Source organism: Corvus brachyrhynchos, unplaced genomic scaffold (assembly GCF_000691975.1).
Source record: "Corvus brachyrhynchos isolate BGI_N302 unplaced genomic scaffold, ASM69197v1 scaffold92, whole genome shotgun sequence".
NCBI lineage: Eukaryota > Metazoa > Chordata > Aves > Passeriformes > Corvidae > Corvus > Corvus brachyrhynchos.
This window is the reverse complement of record NW_008236973.1, coordinates 5,557,719-5,575,736: the sequence shown is the minus strand read 5'-3', so window position 1 is coordinate 5,575,736 and position 18,018 is coordinate 5,557,719. Positions and strand designations below refer to the sequence as shown.

Sequence of the window (18,018 nt, the reverse complement as noted above, 5' to 3'; positions counted from 1 at the left end):
TTGACTATAAAAGGTTACACAGAACGCCAGCAACACAGAGGAAAGAGAAGTCTTTTATTCCTGGACCTGTTCCCATATAGTAAATCTAAAATCATGCTAAGTCACTGGAGGAAGTCTGCAGTGCCAGTTGTCTGAAGACAAGTTTTGCACATACTTCGTAAATAACTGACCTTCTGGATGAGACCTTTCTCTTTTTGGGTGCTCAAGCAATTTTCATTTCTAACCATATCTTTTAAATTTGGTTTCTTAGAAATAATACACTTTATTTCAACTTCTATTAAGAAAAACAGAATTGCTTTCTAGGACTAGACTTAGTGTTAATGAAGACATGGTACCAGAAGCTTTAGCATGGCCTAAAATAAGTTGTTATGAGTAGCTATGAAACAATCCATTCAGTTTCCTTTTATAGCTATGATCTGCACTTGGCTTATGCCTCAAAGAAGAAATCATAAGATCTTTTTCAAGACTGGCTGTTTCTGAATTCTACAGTTTAGTTCTATTATTCTAATAGAATTGAGAAACATTTTTTGACTCACACCTCAGTAACATCTTGCTAGCAAGGTGTTCACAAACATTTCCAGTTTTTAAACTCATTTTGATTTGACCTGTAGTTACTATAGAGATTAAATATTCAGTAGCTCTTAAAAATATTAAACTACCACAGCATAAGGGGTGTGACCCTTCCATGAGGCTCTAGAGGGAATCAGGTTGGGTCTGCAATGGTCAACATATTTTTAAATGGTCTAGAGTTTGAAGTAAAAGGTTAAATGTGGAAGTCTAAGGGTTATTCAGAACACTGCTAATAGTAAAGAATTACAAAAAACCCTTGCAAGAGCAAACAACTGGGAAAAATTGTTCTATGATATTCACTGTGGAGAGCTGTGAAGTGATGTAGATAGAGGAGCAAAATTGAGCTTAAATTTACATGCTAAACAAGGTGAACTAATAATTATCACTCAGGAAATGCTGCTTGTTACTGTAAGATGTTCTTCCATAAAAATGCCTAGGTTTATTTGTCAATAACAGTCCAAGAGGTGATCTCAACAATTATCAGGAATAAAATGGAAAATCAGAAGAAATAAGCAGTCTGCTGTGTAAGTCTATGGTGTCTTGGCTAGTGTTTATAGTTCTCACCTTTTCAACTCAAAAAGTTCATAGTGAAACATCAAAGGTGGAAAAAGGGATGAGCAAAGATATGAGAGCATTCCCTTATACCAAGGGAACAAATAGACTGTGATGTCCAGACTAAAAATAGATCTTTAGAATCATGATTTAGAAAAATTATGGCTATGCATTATCCCTTCCCAACCAAAAGATTTGGGAATGGTGTTGGGAGAGATGTGTCATAAAAATAAATTAGCAAAGGAGAGGTTCAAAGCAAACATCTGGAATAATTTTCCCACAGTGTATATCTGTGAAACTTCTTGATACAAATGTTGAATTCACACAGGTTCAGCAAGGAGCTGGATAAGTTTGTGGAAGGACAATCCATCAGCTGCAGTGTATAAACAGCACAGAGCTGCTGTCTCTCATTCAGGAATCTCTGGGTCACAGAGAACTCAATTTTATATTTGCTCCGCTGTTTGAAAGGGGCGGCTGCTACGCCTCATTGCCAGGGACAGATGCTGGGCTGAGCAGACCCTTGGCCACTCTCAGTGCTATTCTTTGCTAGATAGCTCACTGTTTGGTGAATCTCTAGTATCTCCATGATTCTTTCCTTGCTTTCAGTGGTTACCTTGCTTATCTACTGGAAATGGTTTCTTTTACTGGGTATGGCTGACTGGTAGTTGCCTGGTAGTGCTATAATTCATATGTTGCTGTCTTACTGCATTTTACACAGCTCAGAAAGGGCAAACAGATCTCAGAAAATCATATATATATATTCACTATATGTCTTAAAACAAACATCACCAAATAGCCTAATGGGATGTCAATGACAATGAAAAAACTATCCTCTGAGATCAGCCAAAAGCATACTAAAGATAATACACTACTACGTGACTTATTACTTAACTAATATTTTATTTAGTCATTTAGAGAGATTTCACTGGAAAAATAAACTCTGCTCACTCTTCAGAGTCAATCCATTTTTATGCAATCCTACACACTAGTTTTGTCAAGGATGTAGCCACTGTAATTGTGCCCTTTTGATGTGCAGATTACATTGATAACTATAATGGAAGGCAATGAAAAGTGTACTTCATTACCTTGAAATTCTCTGAAGCACCTAGGTAATTTTCATTACACTCACATAAAGCTCTGTGTAAACAAACAATTTTATTTTATTTTTATAATTTGCCTTTTCATTTAAGGTCTTAATGAGCTCTTGGCTGTGCAAAAAAAGAAAAAAGATTGTTGAAGGAAGGAAAGTCAGTTTATATGAGAAAATACTTAGCAAAACAATATGTCATTACAAAAAATTTCATTGTAGCAAAATAAACTCAAGTTTGGTTGCCTAAAAGTGTTACCAACATGATTTTGTAATCCCTGTGCATTACTTGTCTTCTTTTGACAGGACAAGTAACGTAGCAGAAAGAAAATCCCATTTGAGTCCGGTTGATGTAGCACTTTTGAAGCCAGTGAGATCTCTCTTGCACCAAAGTGTTCAGAAGTATTTGGGGGCATGAATGAGTGGAGATCATTTGCTGCATTTCTGTTTTCCTTCTTCCTGCAAACTGTAAATGCAGACATGAATTTTTGTGCCAGCTAGTGTGATTGCATTATTAGCAAAAGTTTGCTCAGAATTTGCAGGAAGGTTTCAGGGGTTTGGTTTTGGTTAATTTTTTATTCCTTAAAAAGCACAATTAAAAATAATTAGCACATTGTTTCGTGTGATCATATTCTCATTTTTATACTCCTACATGCCAAGGGTGTTTTAGTGGAACAGAGAAGAAAAAAAAACTTCAAAGTTTTAGCAGAAGCTGATTTTGCATTTTCTAGGGCTTAATACAACAGTTCTTGTGCAATGACTGCACTAAGATTGCCCCACTGTGAGAAATGTTGAGAGCTTTAAAATACCATGTGACAATTTTTCACCAGAGATCAGTGTTAAGTTGATTAAAATAAATGTTCCTTTAATTGAAACAAAATTCCAGTTATTACATAGTAAACTGCTCTTGACATTGAGAGTGAGACAGGCCCAAATTCAATTTCAGAAAAATTGCCCGAAGGAGTGTCTTTCAGGTCATCGTTTATTCTTTGTTTTATTTTGTTGTGTTTTGATCCAGACTTATTGCAGGGATTTGGTGGGTGTTTTGGGTTGGTTTTGGTTTTTTTTATATAGATAAAAGGAAGTAGAAGTTATGCTAGTTCTGGGAGAAGATCTTCTGTTCTACAGATGGTCACTGTCAGCACAACCTCGAGGTTTCTCAACAGTGTTGCAAAACTCAGCCCCATCACAGGAGACTTCACTGATCCACGGGGCTGAGCGTGGGTGGGGATGGAAGTCTTGGTGGGAGGTCTTGGGCCAATGGAGACAGCTCTTCCCCTCTGGCTCCACACACTTTCTCTGCTATCACTGAATCTACTTGGAGGGGTGGCAGCCACCCTTGCTTTGAGTGGTTGCTGTGCCTCATTTCCATTGGCCTCTTAATATCACTTTTCACACTTCAAACAAATCCTGGGACACAACCTATAGATGAGTAAAACGGTATGCATGATTAATCTCACATCTCATCACTTTTGTGGGAAAGATACTGCTTCTTTTTCACTTACCTGGTTATCTCAAGGACTAAGGAGAAGGAAAAGCCACATTTGATCATCTCTACGGGCTTCCTTTAATTCAGTCTTGGGTTGCACTAACCAGGCTGCCAATTTTTCTGGCTCAAGATAAAACACACCCACCATTAATTCAGGCCAAACCCACCAAGGTTTTGGAAGATGGGCATTTAGCTCTTGAATACCTCACAGGACTTCATACTCATAATGAGAATTTTGACCTGTTGTGCAGCCAATTATAAGAACAATATATGTGGTTTAAAGCATTATTACCGGAGATAAGGAAATCAAAGCCAAAGTATGAGGTCATTCTTCCATATAGTGTATTAACCTATTAAAATATTTAGAGTACTCCTTCACAAAAGTGAATTAATATTAAATGGAAAATGTCTGATGCTTTATCACTATTTATATTCATCCTTTTGTAAGAAGAGTGGAATTAGTTTATTTTAAGAAAAAAAATAGAGGTAGTCTACCACTGTTTAGGAGCTTTAAAATTAAAAACAAAGCCTCAGTGGAATGCAATCCTGCTTCCAAAATAATAATTTCTTCCACAGCACATTTTCAGGACATGTTTATTTTAAATGTAGATAATGATACATCCTTCATAGAGTACAGAATTTCTGCTTAACTGTCAATTATTACAACCTGAATATTAGTTACTTTCATACAAATAGCTAAATATATTGACAAAGAAAAATTAAGCCCTAGAAAGAAATTACTGAACATCTGCTATTGTGAATGAGTTTTTCATCTGTGACTATACTCAGATTGTGTCAATACAAACTTTCAGGCACAGCATATTCCCTTGAGACAGCTCCTTTTTATCTGCACAGTACCTGCATTCATAATGAAATATATGGATTATTTTAATTTCTATTGTCTCATTCTGCATATTGTTCATAAAACAAAAGGTTAAGAATGACCATATCTGATGTTTATGCCAACAATCATTTTGATTGATACCATATGTTGGGGTTTTATACATCTTTTTCCTTTCATATATGTTCTTAGCATTCTGATATAAGCTAAACAAAAGAGAAAACTTATCTGAGTCTTGAAAGTATAAATTACTATGAGTTCCAACCTACTACAACATGAGCAACAAGAAGATAGCACATTCCGATGGTGCAGGACACGATCATCATGGGGAAACCTAACCTGGAACAACAATAAAATAAAGATTAATAAGGATACTATAGTTCGTTCTCCAACCAATTTACAAAAAGGAAATTTGAATTGTCCTACACATTCCGAGTGAAAAATATGTTTATAGCAATACCAAAAGCATAGATGTACTGAGCATGTAACAGTCTAATATTCAAGCTCACATTTCTACATCCGACCTTAGAGATACAAGGTCAAAATTTACATTGTTTCCTTGGTTTCAGGACATCTCTTGCAATTTACATTGTCTCAGAATCTTGCATGCCTTGTTGCTTTGGTGTTTTTCAGGTTTTTTTCTGCGCACACAACATGCAATTATACAGGTAAAATAACAATTCTTACAAATTATGGAGCATTAGAAATTATTTTCAATTGTGCATCCCTTCAGATTAGGTGTGTAATCCTGATATGGCACTTTGTAACACAATATATGGATCAAACTCATTACATTGTTTCCCTGTTGATCTGAGTCACATACAGGTAGCATTCCTCTTCCGTACCTCTCACCAGGTCTAACAGACTTGAGTATGAACAGACTGTTGGAAATAAACCCCAGGCACTTGTAAAGTGCTAAAACTTTGCTGTTCTACCCAAACAGCTATTTCTTTTTCACAACAGAAGAAGATTTTCAGGCAACACCCAGATTTAATAGCTTTCTTTAGACTGACAAACACAGAGAGCACAGACAGACAAGTGAAAAGGATGTTGTGGAGTTTGTCAAGTCCTGATGGCTAAAACTGTAGGTCTTTCAGATGTGTGAAAAGAAAGAAGTTTTCTGAAACTCAAAAGCATTATTGTATGATACCAGGGGTCTGTGAAAAACCACTGCTGTGATCACATTCATTTGTTTTATGTTACTAAAAGCACAAGGAGAACTGAGATGAGAAATGATCATGCCACAAATGATACCCTTATAGACTTTCTTTAGCCAAATTCAGACGAGTTTCCATAAAACCAAGAAAAGCATGGCAATGTTCTCTGAAGTTCAGCATTTCATTCATTCTTTTTCTGGAACTAAGACCAACTTATTACGTGTAGGTATATTAATTGTGCCTTTTTGCCTTACTTTGCCCCTAGGAAGTTACTCGAGCCTTTTCCCCTCTGCCATTACTGACAGAGAGTACGAAGAGATGACCATTTTGTAGGGGACAGGAGGACACTATTCTCTGAGCTTGGTTGAATGAATAGCTCCTTCCTTTAGGAAGCTACAGCTAGAAGAGATCTCTTGGGGCATTGAGTCTGGCCCCCACTCCCTCAGGCTATGAAACCACTTGCATAAAATGAAAACTAAACTTCTCAATTGCTCATTACCATCCGCTTTCTACCTGCAGCTGCGACATTACCCTAAACTCATGAGATCCTCATGAGATGTTTCTTCCTTTGCTGTTTTTCTGGAAAGCTGACTGGCAGAGGCATAGATGTGACCAGCAGATCAGGAGTGCTATCGCCTTTAACAGTCATTGGTTTGAATTACCGAGAAGGGAATTCTACCAGCAGTGAACATCACTGCAAACACAAAAACAATCAGGCCTTGCCTATAAAGTTTGCAGAATAACTAGGCAATTAATGAACACAAGCACTCTAAAAGATATGTTGGAATTATTTAGGAAAGAGCAAGTTTGCCCATAATGCCATCTTCGTGGTCACTCTTGACCCAGTATCAAAGTGTGCTCATCTCACACACCTATAGAAATAGATGCAATCCAAGAGAAAAAAAAGGAAACCCCTGCAAGACAGGAAATGTACAAAGGGAAGACTGTCAGACTGACAGATGATTTCATTTCTGTGTCCTTGATATCCCTCTGAAGAAGCTGGCCTGTCTCCTTGTGTACAAGAAGTGTCCCTGTGCCCATCAACCAATATTGCCTGCAAGATCTGCCCCAGAAGGACAGTTCCCACCATACTTGTCTCCAGAGGCTTTCTCCTCCATCTCTCTGGGGTTTTGGACTTGCTGTGCTGGCCTTTTCTGCCATTTTGGCATCAGGCATCATTATTGCTGTTCTGACTCCGAAAGTATTAACGTTAAGTTGCCATTTGGACTTGGAAAAAAGAAAATGAGAGTAGAGAGAAGGGTCAGATGTGTCCAAGAGGTGAATGGTGAAAGGTGTGAAAAATTGCTAGAAAGGGTTGGAGAATTGTCACAGATTTCAAATATTTCCTGAAAAGTCTGAAATGTATTTGGAGGACTTTTTTGGGAGGTGGGAGGAGGGGTTTGTTCTTATGAACGCGCATAAATATACTGCAGAGAAATGTTACTTGTTTTCCAGTCCAACTGGTCAGACCCTTGCTTTTGAATGATTCATTTCTTCAAAGAGCTGAATCACTCTTCAGTCAGTAAACTATGGTCAACCTGATAATATTGAAAAACAGCAGAGCTAAAGCATCTCCTGGAGTTATTTTAGAAAAAAAGGAAGAAAATAATTAAATTAATTTCCTGGATAGCCAACTGTTTTGCAGACACTTTCCAGCCTTCTGTCAGCCAAACTGATATGTGGGATTCCCTAATCTCACTTAGATAAAAGTGTCCTGATAGGGCAAAAAAAGAAAGCAAAACCAGGAATGGCTATAGGAATAAAATAGGGTGGCTAAAACCCCCTACTATATCCTTTATTATATCTAATGAATGCTCCCTGCAGCTCTATCTACATGACAGGCTGGTGAGTTGGAGGTTGCTACAGTGTCCATAAGAACAGCGGCTGCTGTTTGACAGAAAACATAGATCTCTTGACCTCACAGTTGGCAAGCACTCAGCTGGCACTGGAAGGAGTGGGGACAAAGCAGATCTTAATCTGTATTAATGCAACCTAACAAACCTCCCTGGAGAACGCACAGTAGCTCAGCAATGAATGGCAATATGATGCCTTTGTGAAGACTGGCAAGGGGAAGAAAGGATCCAGAATGATTCAAGGGCTACTTGACCACTGAAAAGAAAAAAAAGGCTTGCTCAAACTTGGAGGAGTTACATGCAGGAAATGGATTAATTATACAGGGCCACGTGCAGGAATTGGGATCATACCACGACTATCTCCGTGCCAGTCAAATGTGCAGCTGGAGCCAGAAGCAGCCGGCCTGGGGAGGAACCTCATTGCACATAGTGTCGATGCTTGCAGAGGGCACAATTGCAAAGCTGTTACTCTCATTGCATGGGCAATTACCCCGCAACTTGAGGTCTGAATTTCAGGCTCGCTGGCCTGAGCACTAATGTAATTGGCTCAAATTCAATGTGGAATTTGTGTACCAGAGCAAGAAGAGATAAACACCATCAGTAAGTGTTAGTTACTGCAGAGTTAATCGATTTCTTGAGTATCATGGGATCGTGCTATTTACACTACCCATTGCTCTTCCACAAGGAACATAAAGTTCCTGTCCCAGGCCACATATGAAACAATGTACAGCTACAAATATTGTCTTTAGTTAAGTCCAAGAATGCATATTAAACATTGTAAAAATTATTTCCAGAAACTCTTATTTCCAGCATACCCCTTGGAGTCAAAAAGGACCATGTCATTCAGTTTTTCCTGTCATGGGAAAAGGATCAGTAAGAGTTTAGAAGTTATCAAAACCTTTCATGTTCTAAAACTTCAGATTCCTAAGAAACACTAATGACCATATTTGGCATAAAAATACATTTTTGCATCCTGCACTGCACTTTCCTTGTCTCTCCCTTTCTGCAGACAGGGATATACACAGAGCCTGCATGGTTCAAAAGTTGCACCTCAGCTCTCTACAGCCAGCTGAAGGAGGTTTTACTGCTGCAGAGAGGAAGCAAGGTCAGATACAAGGAAGGGAAGGATGACAGGATTTAGCATTCACCCCATTTTTCCCCTCCTCTTTTTCATATTAGAAGCTTAAACATAAAACTGCTATCTAAATGAAATTGCCCAGCCTAAATATACACAAAAAGCAGATGTTAGCTCAGTGTGAGATAGTGAGAATATTTCAGGTGAGAGCCCCACCAGGGATTTGTCTTGGACAAAGTTTTACTTATTAATAACTTCAGCGATCCAGTAACGAAAAGCTTGCAAATTGTCCCAGCATGGGACAGATGTCAGACTCTGTGGAGAACAGAATTCAGCATGTTCTTAACAAATCAGAATGAGAACTTGAAATGAACAAAATGAAACTCTGTGAAGGTAAGTGTGAAATATGTATTAGAAGTCAACCATGGGCATAAAACCAGCAAGAGAAGTGAACCTTTTCACTGGAAATGACCTAGATATTTCTAATTCTGTCTCACTGAAAGATTTCTGGCCCTGTATTTACTTGGAGAAAAGCAAACCGCTGTAGGACTATTCTGAGAATAAGTTCAATTTTTAATAAGTTTCTACAGAAGTGAATATTACAGTTTTCTTAGATTATAAGTTTACCCAATATTATTTGCTAAATAATAATAGTGAAGCCTTTGGGGTCAGAATTGAGTTTTCTTGAACAAACTATCTCCTACATTACCTTGCAGTTCTATTTTGTGATGCTTCAAGAGCCAGCAGGATCCAGTATGTATAAGACCCAGGTTCAGTGCCCTGATCTTCCTGATTTGGAACACAAAATACAAAATATTCTCATGCATGAAAACCTTGCCTACGGACACTACCTTCATTGACAGCTCATAATTTCACAGCCTGTGTATCCTTGGGGAAATCTCTGGAAGAAGCATGTCTCCAAAGAAATGGGAAACCTTCAGTGGATTCTCAGTTGAAAATCAACAGCAGAAATCTCCCAAGACCAAACCACTAGCAGTGAAAGAAGCCTGGTGGTAGACAGGGCTCAGAGTTAAAAAAGAAAAAGCTAACTTCTACTCCTACTTGTACTTGCAATTTAATGCACAATTTAAATTCAACTGGTGGACTTTCATCAGGCTTAAAATTTTGCTTTTTCTCAATTTGTATCAGCTTCATACTGCAAGTTCTATAGAAGGTATAACCTCAGCTTTTGCAGAAACAGACACGGGCTGGACAGATGGTGGATACTAACTGAACATGAACCAGTAACGCGCCTTTGCAACAAGGAAGGTATCTTGGGATGCATTAGGAAAATATTGCCAGCAGGTCAAGAGAGGTGATCCTTTCCCTTTATTCAGCACTGCTGAGGCTATACCTGGAGTGCTGGATCCAGTTTTGGCCTTGCCAGTACAAGAGACATGGACATAATGGAGAAAGTCCAATGAAGGGCTACAAAGATGATTAAGGGACTGGAGCATCAATCATACAGGGAAAGGCATTAGGGCTGGAGCTGTGCAGCCTGGAGAAGAGAAGGCTCAGAGGAGAACTCATCAATTTGTATAAGTTCTTGAAGGAATGGTGTAAAAAACACAGTACACGGCCTTTCTCAGTGATGCCCAGGGAAAGGACCAGAGACAGCACAAAATGAAACACAGGAGGTTCTGTCTGAACATCAGGAAACACTTTCTTACTCTGCTGGTGACCAAGCACTGACACAGGTCGCCCAGGGGGATTGTGGAGTCTCCATCCTTGCAGGTATTCAAAAGTTATCTGGATGTGGGCCAGGGATATAGGCTCTAGGTGGTCCTGCTTGAGAGAGACCACCAGAGGTCCCTTCCAACCTCAACCAATCTGTGATTCTCACACTTTTATTTGTTCCTCTATTATTCAACACAGGATTAAGTAGGCATCATCTGCTCGTCTGAAGATTGACATCTCATCAGAAAATATTTGTTGAAGAACAGGAAGATAATTCTTCTCAATCTTGGACAGTGTCTCACTTCATGCAGTGCTTTGCTCTGGAATTTTGATAAACATGAGCTCATTCTTAAAAGGACATCTAAAAGCTTCTGAAAGCAGCCTCAAAAATGAGACTCAGGTGTGGGCATGCTTAGGACATACATAAGGTTAGTTCTGAACAAAAGGAAAGTTACACATTTTAATGAAATGTCATAATTCAATTTGCAAAGTAAGTAATTTTCTTTTCAACAGAAGGATATAACCACAATATTCATCCTATTTTTTCTTTCCCTTTCTTTCAATGTAGACTACCTTATGAATGTCCTATCATTTCAGTTGTATCAACCTTTCCATCATTCTTAGTCTTTGACATACTGATCCAGTTTATCTGAAAGGAAAGTATGGACTTTACCAACAGCTTAAAGGAAACATATTCAAAATGTTTATCACATGCCCATGACCCCTTTAAATCCAGACACCTGTCATAGCTCAGAGAACAGGTGGCTCACACTGCAAGTGATCATTAATTTAACATTAAATTACTGTGAATTTCATACAGTCTGGAATTACATAAAAATTACAGTGTGCTTACCTACTAGTTACCATACATAGGAGTTCATGTGAAATTTAAAACACAGAACAAAACCTATAATTCTATTTTCATCTGCTTGCTAAATTTATAATAATTTCTCATGATATTCTGTCTGTTTGAGTCTATGCCAAGATTTCCAAGAGAATTACTGCCAGGAGTAAATTTAAGATAGGGAAAATCAGATCCTGAGCAAGAAAATATAAAGGTGTTATGGTTTGCCTCCTACATTCTAGAATATTCTCCTAGAGGTTTTTGGCTGTAACCTCGACATAGTTATATGCAGAATAAGCAATCAGCCTTCCAAAATTCAAAAATTGGCCTTCCAAAATTCTGATTATGTAAAGAAAAATTTCAGACTTTAATTCTGAGAGAATAGTTGGTCTGCCAGCTCCACCTGGCAGTTTCAAATGACTGTTAATTTGTTGCAGTCTTTGTCTTGGTCACTGCAGTGAAACTGAGATTAAATACAGGACTGTCAGAACAAGTGACTCTGATAATTATCCAAAATCTCTTCATATATGGTAAGTTAGTTACCAGTAAGAAAAACTATGAAAAAAAAATTGGAAAACACATCACTTCTAGTAAAAAAGATACTAGAATTGATCATTTAAAAATCAGCAAAACAATTGTTAGATGACAAGGGTATCTGACCTTTCTTTTAAAAATAAATATACAATTCCAATAGAAAAATGTGAAATCCTGCAGACAGCCAGGGAAGAACACAACCTCAAGTACAGAAACAAACCTGAACACACAGAACTACTGGCAATATTTTTCTGGGAAAGACCAACATAATACAGATAAATTTGTCTGTGTGGCTGGCTGGATCCACCCAGATGCACATCCTACACTTCGGTCAAACAAAACCATTCAATGCTACAGGTTTGGGAAAGAGAGGCTGGGAGGGACCATGGAAAAGGACCTTGGGGCACTGGTCAACAGCCACTGAACCTGAGCCAAAGCATGCCCAGGTGACCAAGAAGGCCAATGGCACTTTGGCCTGTATCAGAAATAGTGCAGCTAGCAGGACCAGGACAGTGATTGTGCCCCTGTATTGATGAGGCCACACCTTGAATCCGAATCCTGTGTTCAGTTCTGGGCCCCTTGCTACAAGATATTGGGGTGCTGGATTGTCTCCAGAGAAGGGCAACAGAGCTGGTGAAGGGACTGGAGCACAAGTCCTGTGAGGAGCAGCTGAGGAAACTGGGCTTGTCTAGCCTGGAGAAGAGGAGGCTCAGGGGTGACCTCATCACTCAACTACTACCTGGAAGGAGGTTGTAGCAAGGTGTCAAGCAAGGTCTCTTCTGGGCAACCAGTCATAGGGCAAGAGGAAATGGCCTCAAGTTTTACCAGGGAAGGTTTAGGTTGGATGTTCAGAAAAATTGCTTCACTGAAAGGGTGGTTAGGCATTGGAACAGGCTGGTCAGGGAAATGTGGAGTCACCATCCCTGGAGGCGGACTCTGCGGTGTTAGGGTAATGCTTGGACTTGATAATATTCAGGGTCTTTTACAACCTAAAGGATTCTAAGTTTCTACAACTATTAGGGGAACATCTCTATAGACAGGCTAGTTCACTTCATACCCTACTAAAGAAGTATGATATGCCATGATAAAATGTGGCATAAGGATTCAAGATGATCTGTTAGTGTTTTATTTATTTCATCAGCACTTCATGTCACCTTGGATCTATCATCACATATTAGCAATATATTTGCCCTCCACATCTTTTAGGCAGATCCCAAAACAAATTTTATCCTCAATTTGTGATTTCTGGTTTTGTTATGAAACCTTCACACCATTCTAAAGTCTAGGAAATGCAAATATATGTAATTAGTTCAGCTTCTTGGGAAAGCCATACTTACTCCTCTTCCACACATCTGTGTAATGAGGTGTGGTTGTGAGTCTGAGCTTAAGAAGATTAAAATCATCATGGCCAACCAGAAGACGAAATCAATGAAGTATATCTTGTCTGACAGCATTTGTTCTCATGAATTGTTTGAATGGTTCTGATACAAATATTCTACTAATGAGATAGATTTATACAAAACTAGTGAGGTTTACTGTGCAAAAATTAATGTGTTAGGACTGTTGAAATAGGTTTTGCAATATTTGTGGTTACAGTTTCTGTATTTTATGAAACATTTAACATATTGTAAACTCACTTCCAACAATTATATGCTTTTTTGCCTTGCAAAAAGCAAATTCAAGGCTTAAGGACATTTTTGTTAAAATACCTTTTTATAGCTCAAATCTGCCTGCTATAGAAATGTTGCATAAAATAAAACACTTTGTATGTTTTTGAAACAAACTGTATCTACCCATTTTTTAGACTACATTGCATTTGTATTTGGTCTAAACAAATCAAAGAAATTAACAGATATGACAGAAATTAACTGTGATTTATTTTAGCTCCAAAATGTTTCAAATTAAATAACCTTTACTGAGTCTTTATTCTCTTGCTTTTTCTTAGTGAGGATTCAGGAAAGGAAGTTGCTTGAATGTTATTTCCATTAATGTCCTTAATCCCAACCCTCACAAATGGTATCTTGGGGCACTTTTCTTAGGTTTTATTTTCTTCCAAATGTACTCTTTTATTTTGGTTAAAGCACAAGATAAAAGGAAATGACATTTTATGGTAGAGATTAATCAGCCCATTCTTTAATAATTTCATCAGAGCACACTCAACTATTTTAAAAGCCCTCGACTTTGCTAAAAAGCCAGATGTTGCACAAAAAAGAGTATGTTCCACCCTGTTCCCCTCTTTTTCTCCTCACTTTGAGATTCCAATTCTTGTGCCACACAATGTAATGATAGAGAACTCATGTATAGAAGTTCACCAGGACAAAGGAGCAATGTAATTGCATTTTGAATTAAGAAGTAGAAGGATGTTTCCTGTGCACTAATGATTATTTTTCATTATGAACTCAGCAGATGCCTCCTGATAAAAGGCTGTTAATGATGTAAGGCCAGTAAACTTTCTACCACAAACCCTATGCTACAGGCTGTACAATCTAAGCGAACAGCAGAGTGGAGATTTTCATTCCAGCAGGGTGCACTTGGAAGTTTCCCTGCCACTATGAAATGTTAACCAAATGCAAATGAGGGGGAAGATGAAGCCTGACAAGCCCTCACTGCCATCATAGTGCACTACAGTGTACAGGCCTTTCTACCCCAAAGAAATCACACATCTGAGCTCTTACATGCTCATTACAAGGAAAACTTTTATAAACGGGTCTAGTTTTAAGTGCACTAGCAAACTAAGGTTAAATAAAATGCATCTTATTCTAAGTGCATCCATTCTACAGCATGTTAAAGCTCCCATATAAAAAGCATTAGAAAAATAAGTAATATATAAATATACCCCTCTGGATTGTCACAGATATATACCAACATTTGTAATGAAATGAAAGAAAATCATAGAAATCATAGAATGGCCTGGGTTGGAAGGCACCTTAAAAATCATCTAGTTCCAACCTCCCAGCAGTGGGCAAGGATAACCTCTCACTAGACCAGGTTCCTCAGAGCTCCATCCAGCCCAGCTGTAAACACTTCCAGGGATGGGGCATCCACAACTTCTCTAGGCAATCTGTTCCAGTGTCTCACCATCTTCACAGTAAAGACTTTTCTAATATCTCATCTAAGCCTACTCTCTGTTTGGAGCCATTATGGTCTTGTAAATGGTCTCTCTCCATCTTTTTTATAGGCTCTCTTCAGGTACTGGAAGGCCACAACAAGGCCACCCTGAGGAGACCTAACAGATGGAGAAGATGGAAGAAGTATAGTGTGGGGAGGCAGATAAGTACCACTAGCAGGATGTTTAAACATGGGCTAAGCTACATGACCAGTTCACAGACGTTTTAAGTCAGTCAGAAGCATCACTGTCTAATTGTTACAGATGGCAGACAGCCTTAAGGAACTTCCAACTAAAAGGTCAGAGCTTGAGAAAGTCAAGTTCTCAATTACTAAAAATTAACTACATTTTCAGAAATTTCTTCGAGAAAGACACATTAGTCCAGGTGTTGTGATGTAACCCATACCATCATGAGTGTTACTGAGGCCTGTGTTGGGAATAGGAATTAGAGTGATTGAAATGAAGGAAAAACAGAAATAAATCACCGGAATTTTTTTTAATTATGAAGATAATTAACTATGTTGATATTTTAAACAAGTGGGCAAAAACTAAGATGGTTGCTACACTAATTTCTGTCTCTCTCCTCCCATCTCCAACTCTGCAGCAGAAGAGATGGATTGCTACTCCAGGAATGTAAGCATGCAAAGAGGTCCACACTTAGCTGGTAACAGAACACAGAAGGGTAATAGTCCTTTGAACAGCTTGGACAGTCAAACAGTTGGTTTAAGTGTCATCAAGTGATTGTGAACAATACCTAAGTCCCACCAGAGAAACACATTAGCTTTCAAAAATATCAGGATTATTTTTTCAGATATGTTTAAGACATTTTTCCATGTTAGCTTATTTCTCTGAATTTGGCCTTTCCAGCTAAGGTCAACAGAGTTTTGAATTTTCTGCCTCAGAAAGAGAATGCACTTTAATGCATTTCTACTGCAGCATTATGAAACAAAATCTGAAACAAAAGCTAGGTACTAATATCCTTAGAGTGCCAGAGATGGAATATGAGTATTTCTTGAGTGGAATAATTAGATGGGGTTTTTTCCCTTTGCCTTTAGCAAGTCTATTCTTTAGATAATTTCCATAGTACTAGAAAAACAATTCATCTATATGATGACATTTAGTTTTGAAACTCTAATACTTTTTTTCAGCCTTTATTATCAGCAAGCAGTAAAAAAAAAAAAAACTGGCTTAATAACAAACACAGAAAAAGAAAAAATAAAACCACAAATACTTTTAAAATTGTTTAGTAATATTTAGTAGTATATGTCAAACACAGAAATCCTCCAGCCCAACACTCTTTTATAGTCTTTACTAGGACTAATCCTTTCCTTTTGCTTTACTAGACTTTTTAAAGACATGTGGAATAAAACTGATACCTCACAACAAAAATAAACAAAAAACCAACCAAACAAAACCACAAACAAACAAAAGCCCCTAGCAACCCAAACTAACACCCCCCCTAAAAAAGCTCCCCAACCCAACAAAACTTGATTTATTTTTCAGGAGCAAGTTTGGTACCTTCTCCCATAAAAGCAGTTCTTAGTCACTATCAGTTTAAAACCACTCTCATTACCTAACCATTATTGTTTTAGCCTATTGAGCTGCTATTTTTCTGTTTTAAACTTTAGAGTAGCCCTATTTAAGTTACCTTCATTGAAGCTGAAAAACTACAAGTAATGATTAGGAAGTTATAATTCAAGTGTTTTACTAGTGCTGTTTATATTAATGCGGTACCCCTGAATGTAAATATAATCGGGAATATAATTTCTTTTTTTAAGTTATAAAAATTTACTGCTAAGTTCAAGCAGCAAAAAAACAAGGAGAAACAGTAAATACTACCACATCTTTTGTGTGAAAAATAGTGTCTAATTTACACAAGAAAATAAAACCCTATATCCTATTCCATAAAAAGCACTACTTCCTTCGAGCAGCTCTAAACTCAAATGCATTATAATGAAAATAACATAAACAGTAAAGACTCCTTTCTTCTGATTGTACTGGGAGACACCAGGATAATCTGTTTGAAACATTGTCTAGTTACAGGGAAAATCACTTTGCCAGTTCTATTAAAAATATCTAATTATTTGAGAAAATTAAATGCCCTGTAAAACCATATTCTGATGTGACTCCAAATGTCTGTATGATGCCTTGGCAGGCAAACATGGAGCATTGGATAAATCAAGCTCTAGCTGAGGAAAAATTAATATTTTCTCATAAGAAGGCTTGTTAATCAGGGCACATATGGCAAATGTATATAAGTTTCATACCAACAATGTTCTCTGAGTTTCCCAGATTTCATACCTCTTTCTACCATCTAAGTTACCTTTTTGTTTGGACCTCTTGCAAATTGTTTTGCAAAACATTGTTTGGAGATACAGAATTTCTCCAATCAAATACTCTCAAATCCAGCACTGAATAATTCTGGTAATTGCAAAAATACCCTATTTAATTAAAAAATCACTTTCTAATTTCAACAGTATTTGAATAAGACTCTACTTCAGCAACTATAGTGACTATCTAATCAAATTGAGAATGTTGTAATTAACTAGAAACTTGGCATTTGATGAATCTGAATGAACCCGAAAAAAGTAGTAATTTTTTGGATAACAAAACCAATTTATATCAGCACATAAGACATTACACATGTGAAAATTCAGATATGTGTTGCTCAATACAAACAACTGTGTATGAACTTTGTATCATCTCCCAGGTGGAATAGAAACAGAAAATGAGTTAAGGCAGTTTGGCTCTTTTTCTCTTCAAGTCAAATTACAAAAAGCATGTAAATGAGCAAGCACTTCACTAATTCTTCTCTTCTTAGAATCACCTCTGCTTGCCTGGACTTGATCCCTTCTCAAGCTCTTTTTCCTCCCTGCTCCCACCAAATCATTTATCCACAACTTTGGACACACAGTTTGTCAGAACAGGACTATCTTCTCCCGTTTCTTTACGAGCTCAAATGCTGTTCCTGGGCACACAGCTTGTACTCTGAAATGAATCATCTTCTGAGAGCTGTTTCTCTCCATTGACTACAATGAAAGCCAAGTATGGAAATAAAGATAACACTGTAGAACAGAAAAGTGAGGTGAGATAAATCTTGCCTTTACTGACAAGCAGCTCCATCAACACCAGAAAATAATGGAGCCTTATTTCCTACCTATTTGTGTCTCAAGTTTGATTGACTTTCTGTCTAGGTAGAAACCTTTCTTCTATAACTTATAATGATGCTCACC

The 18,018-nt window shown here is 37.7% G+C and overlaps 1 protein-coding gene and 1 long non-coding RNA gene across 11 annotated transcripts in view; one reads left to right on the top strand and one right to left on the bottom strand.

The window, feature by feature from the left end:
- Nucleotides 1–17,989, top strand: part of LOC108445290 — a 45,703-nt gene extending 27,714 nt beyond the window's left edge. The window contains exon 3 of the long non-coding RNA XR_001860102.1: nt 9,341–17,989. This is a non-coding gene — a long non-coding RNA (uncharacterized LOC108445290). The remainder of the gene's footprint in view (nt 1–9,340) is intronic.
- The window catches only part of OCA2 (OCA2 melanosomal transmembrane protein), a 191,837-nt gene continuing 178,094 nt past the window's right edge, over nt 4,276–18,018 (bottom strand). For all 10 annotated transcript variants that reach the window (XM_017728591.1, XM_017728595.1, XM_017728592.1 and 7 more), the window contains one exon: nt 4,276–4,878. In XM_017728591.1, the coding sequence (XP_017584080.1) occupies nt 4,791–4,878 (88 nt within the window). In that variant the 3' untranslated portion in view covers nt 4,276–4,790. The remainder of the gene's footprint in view (nt 4,879–18,018) is intronic.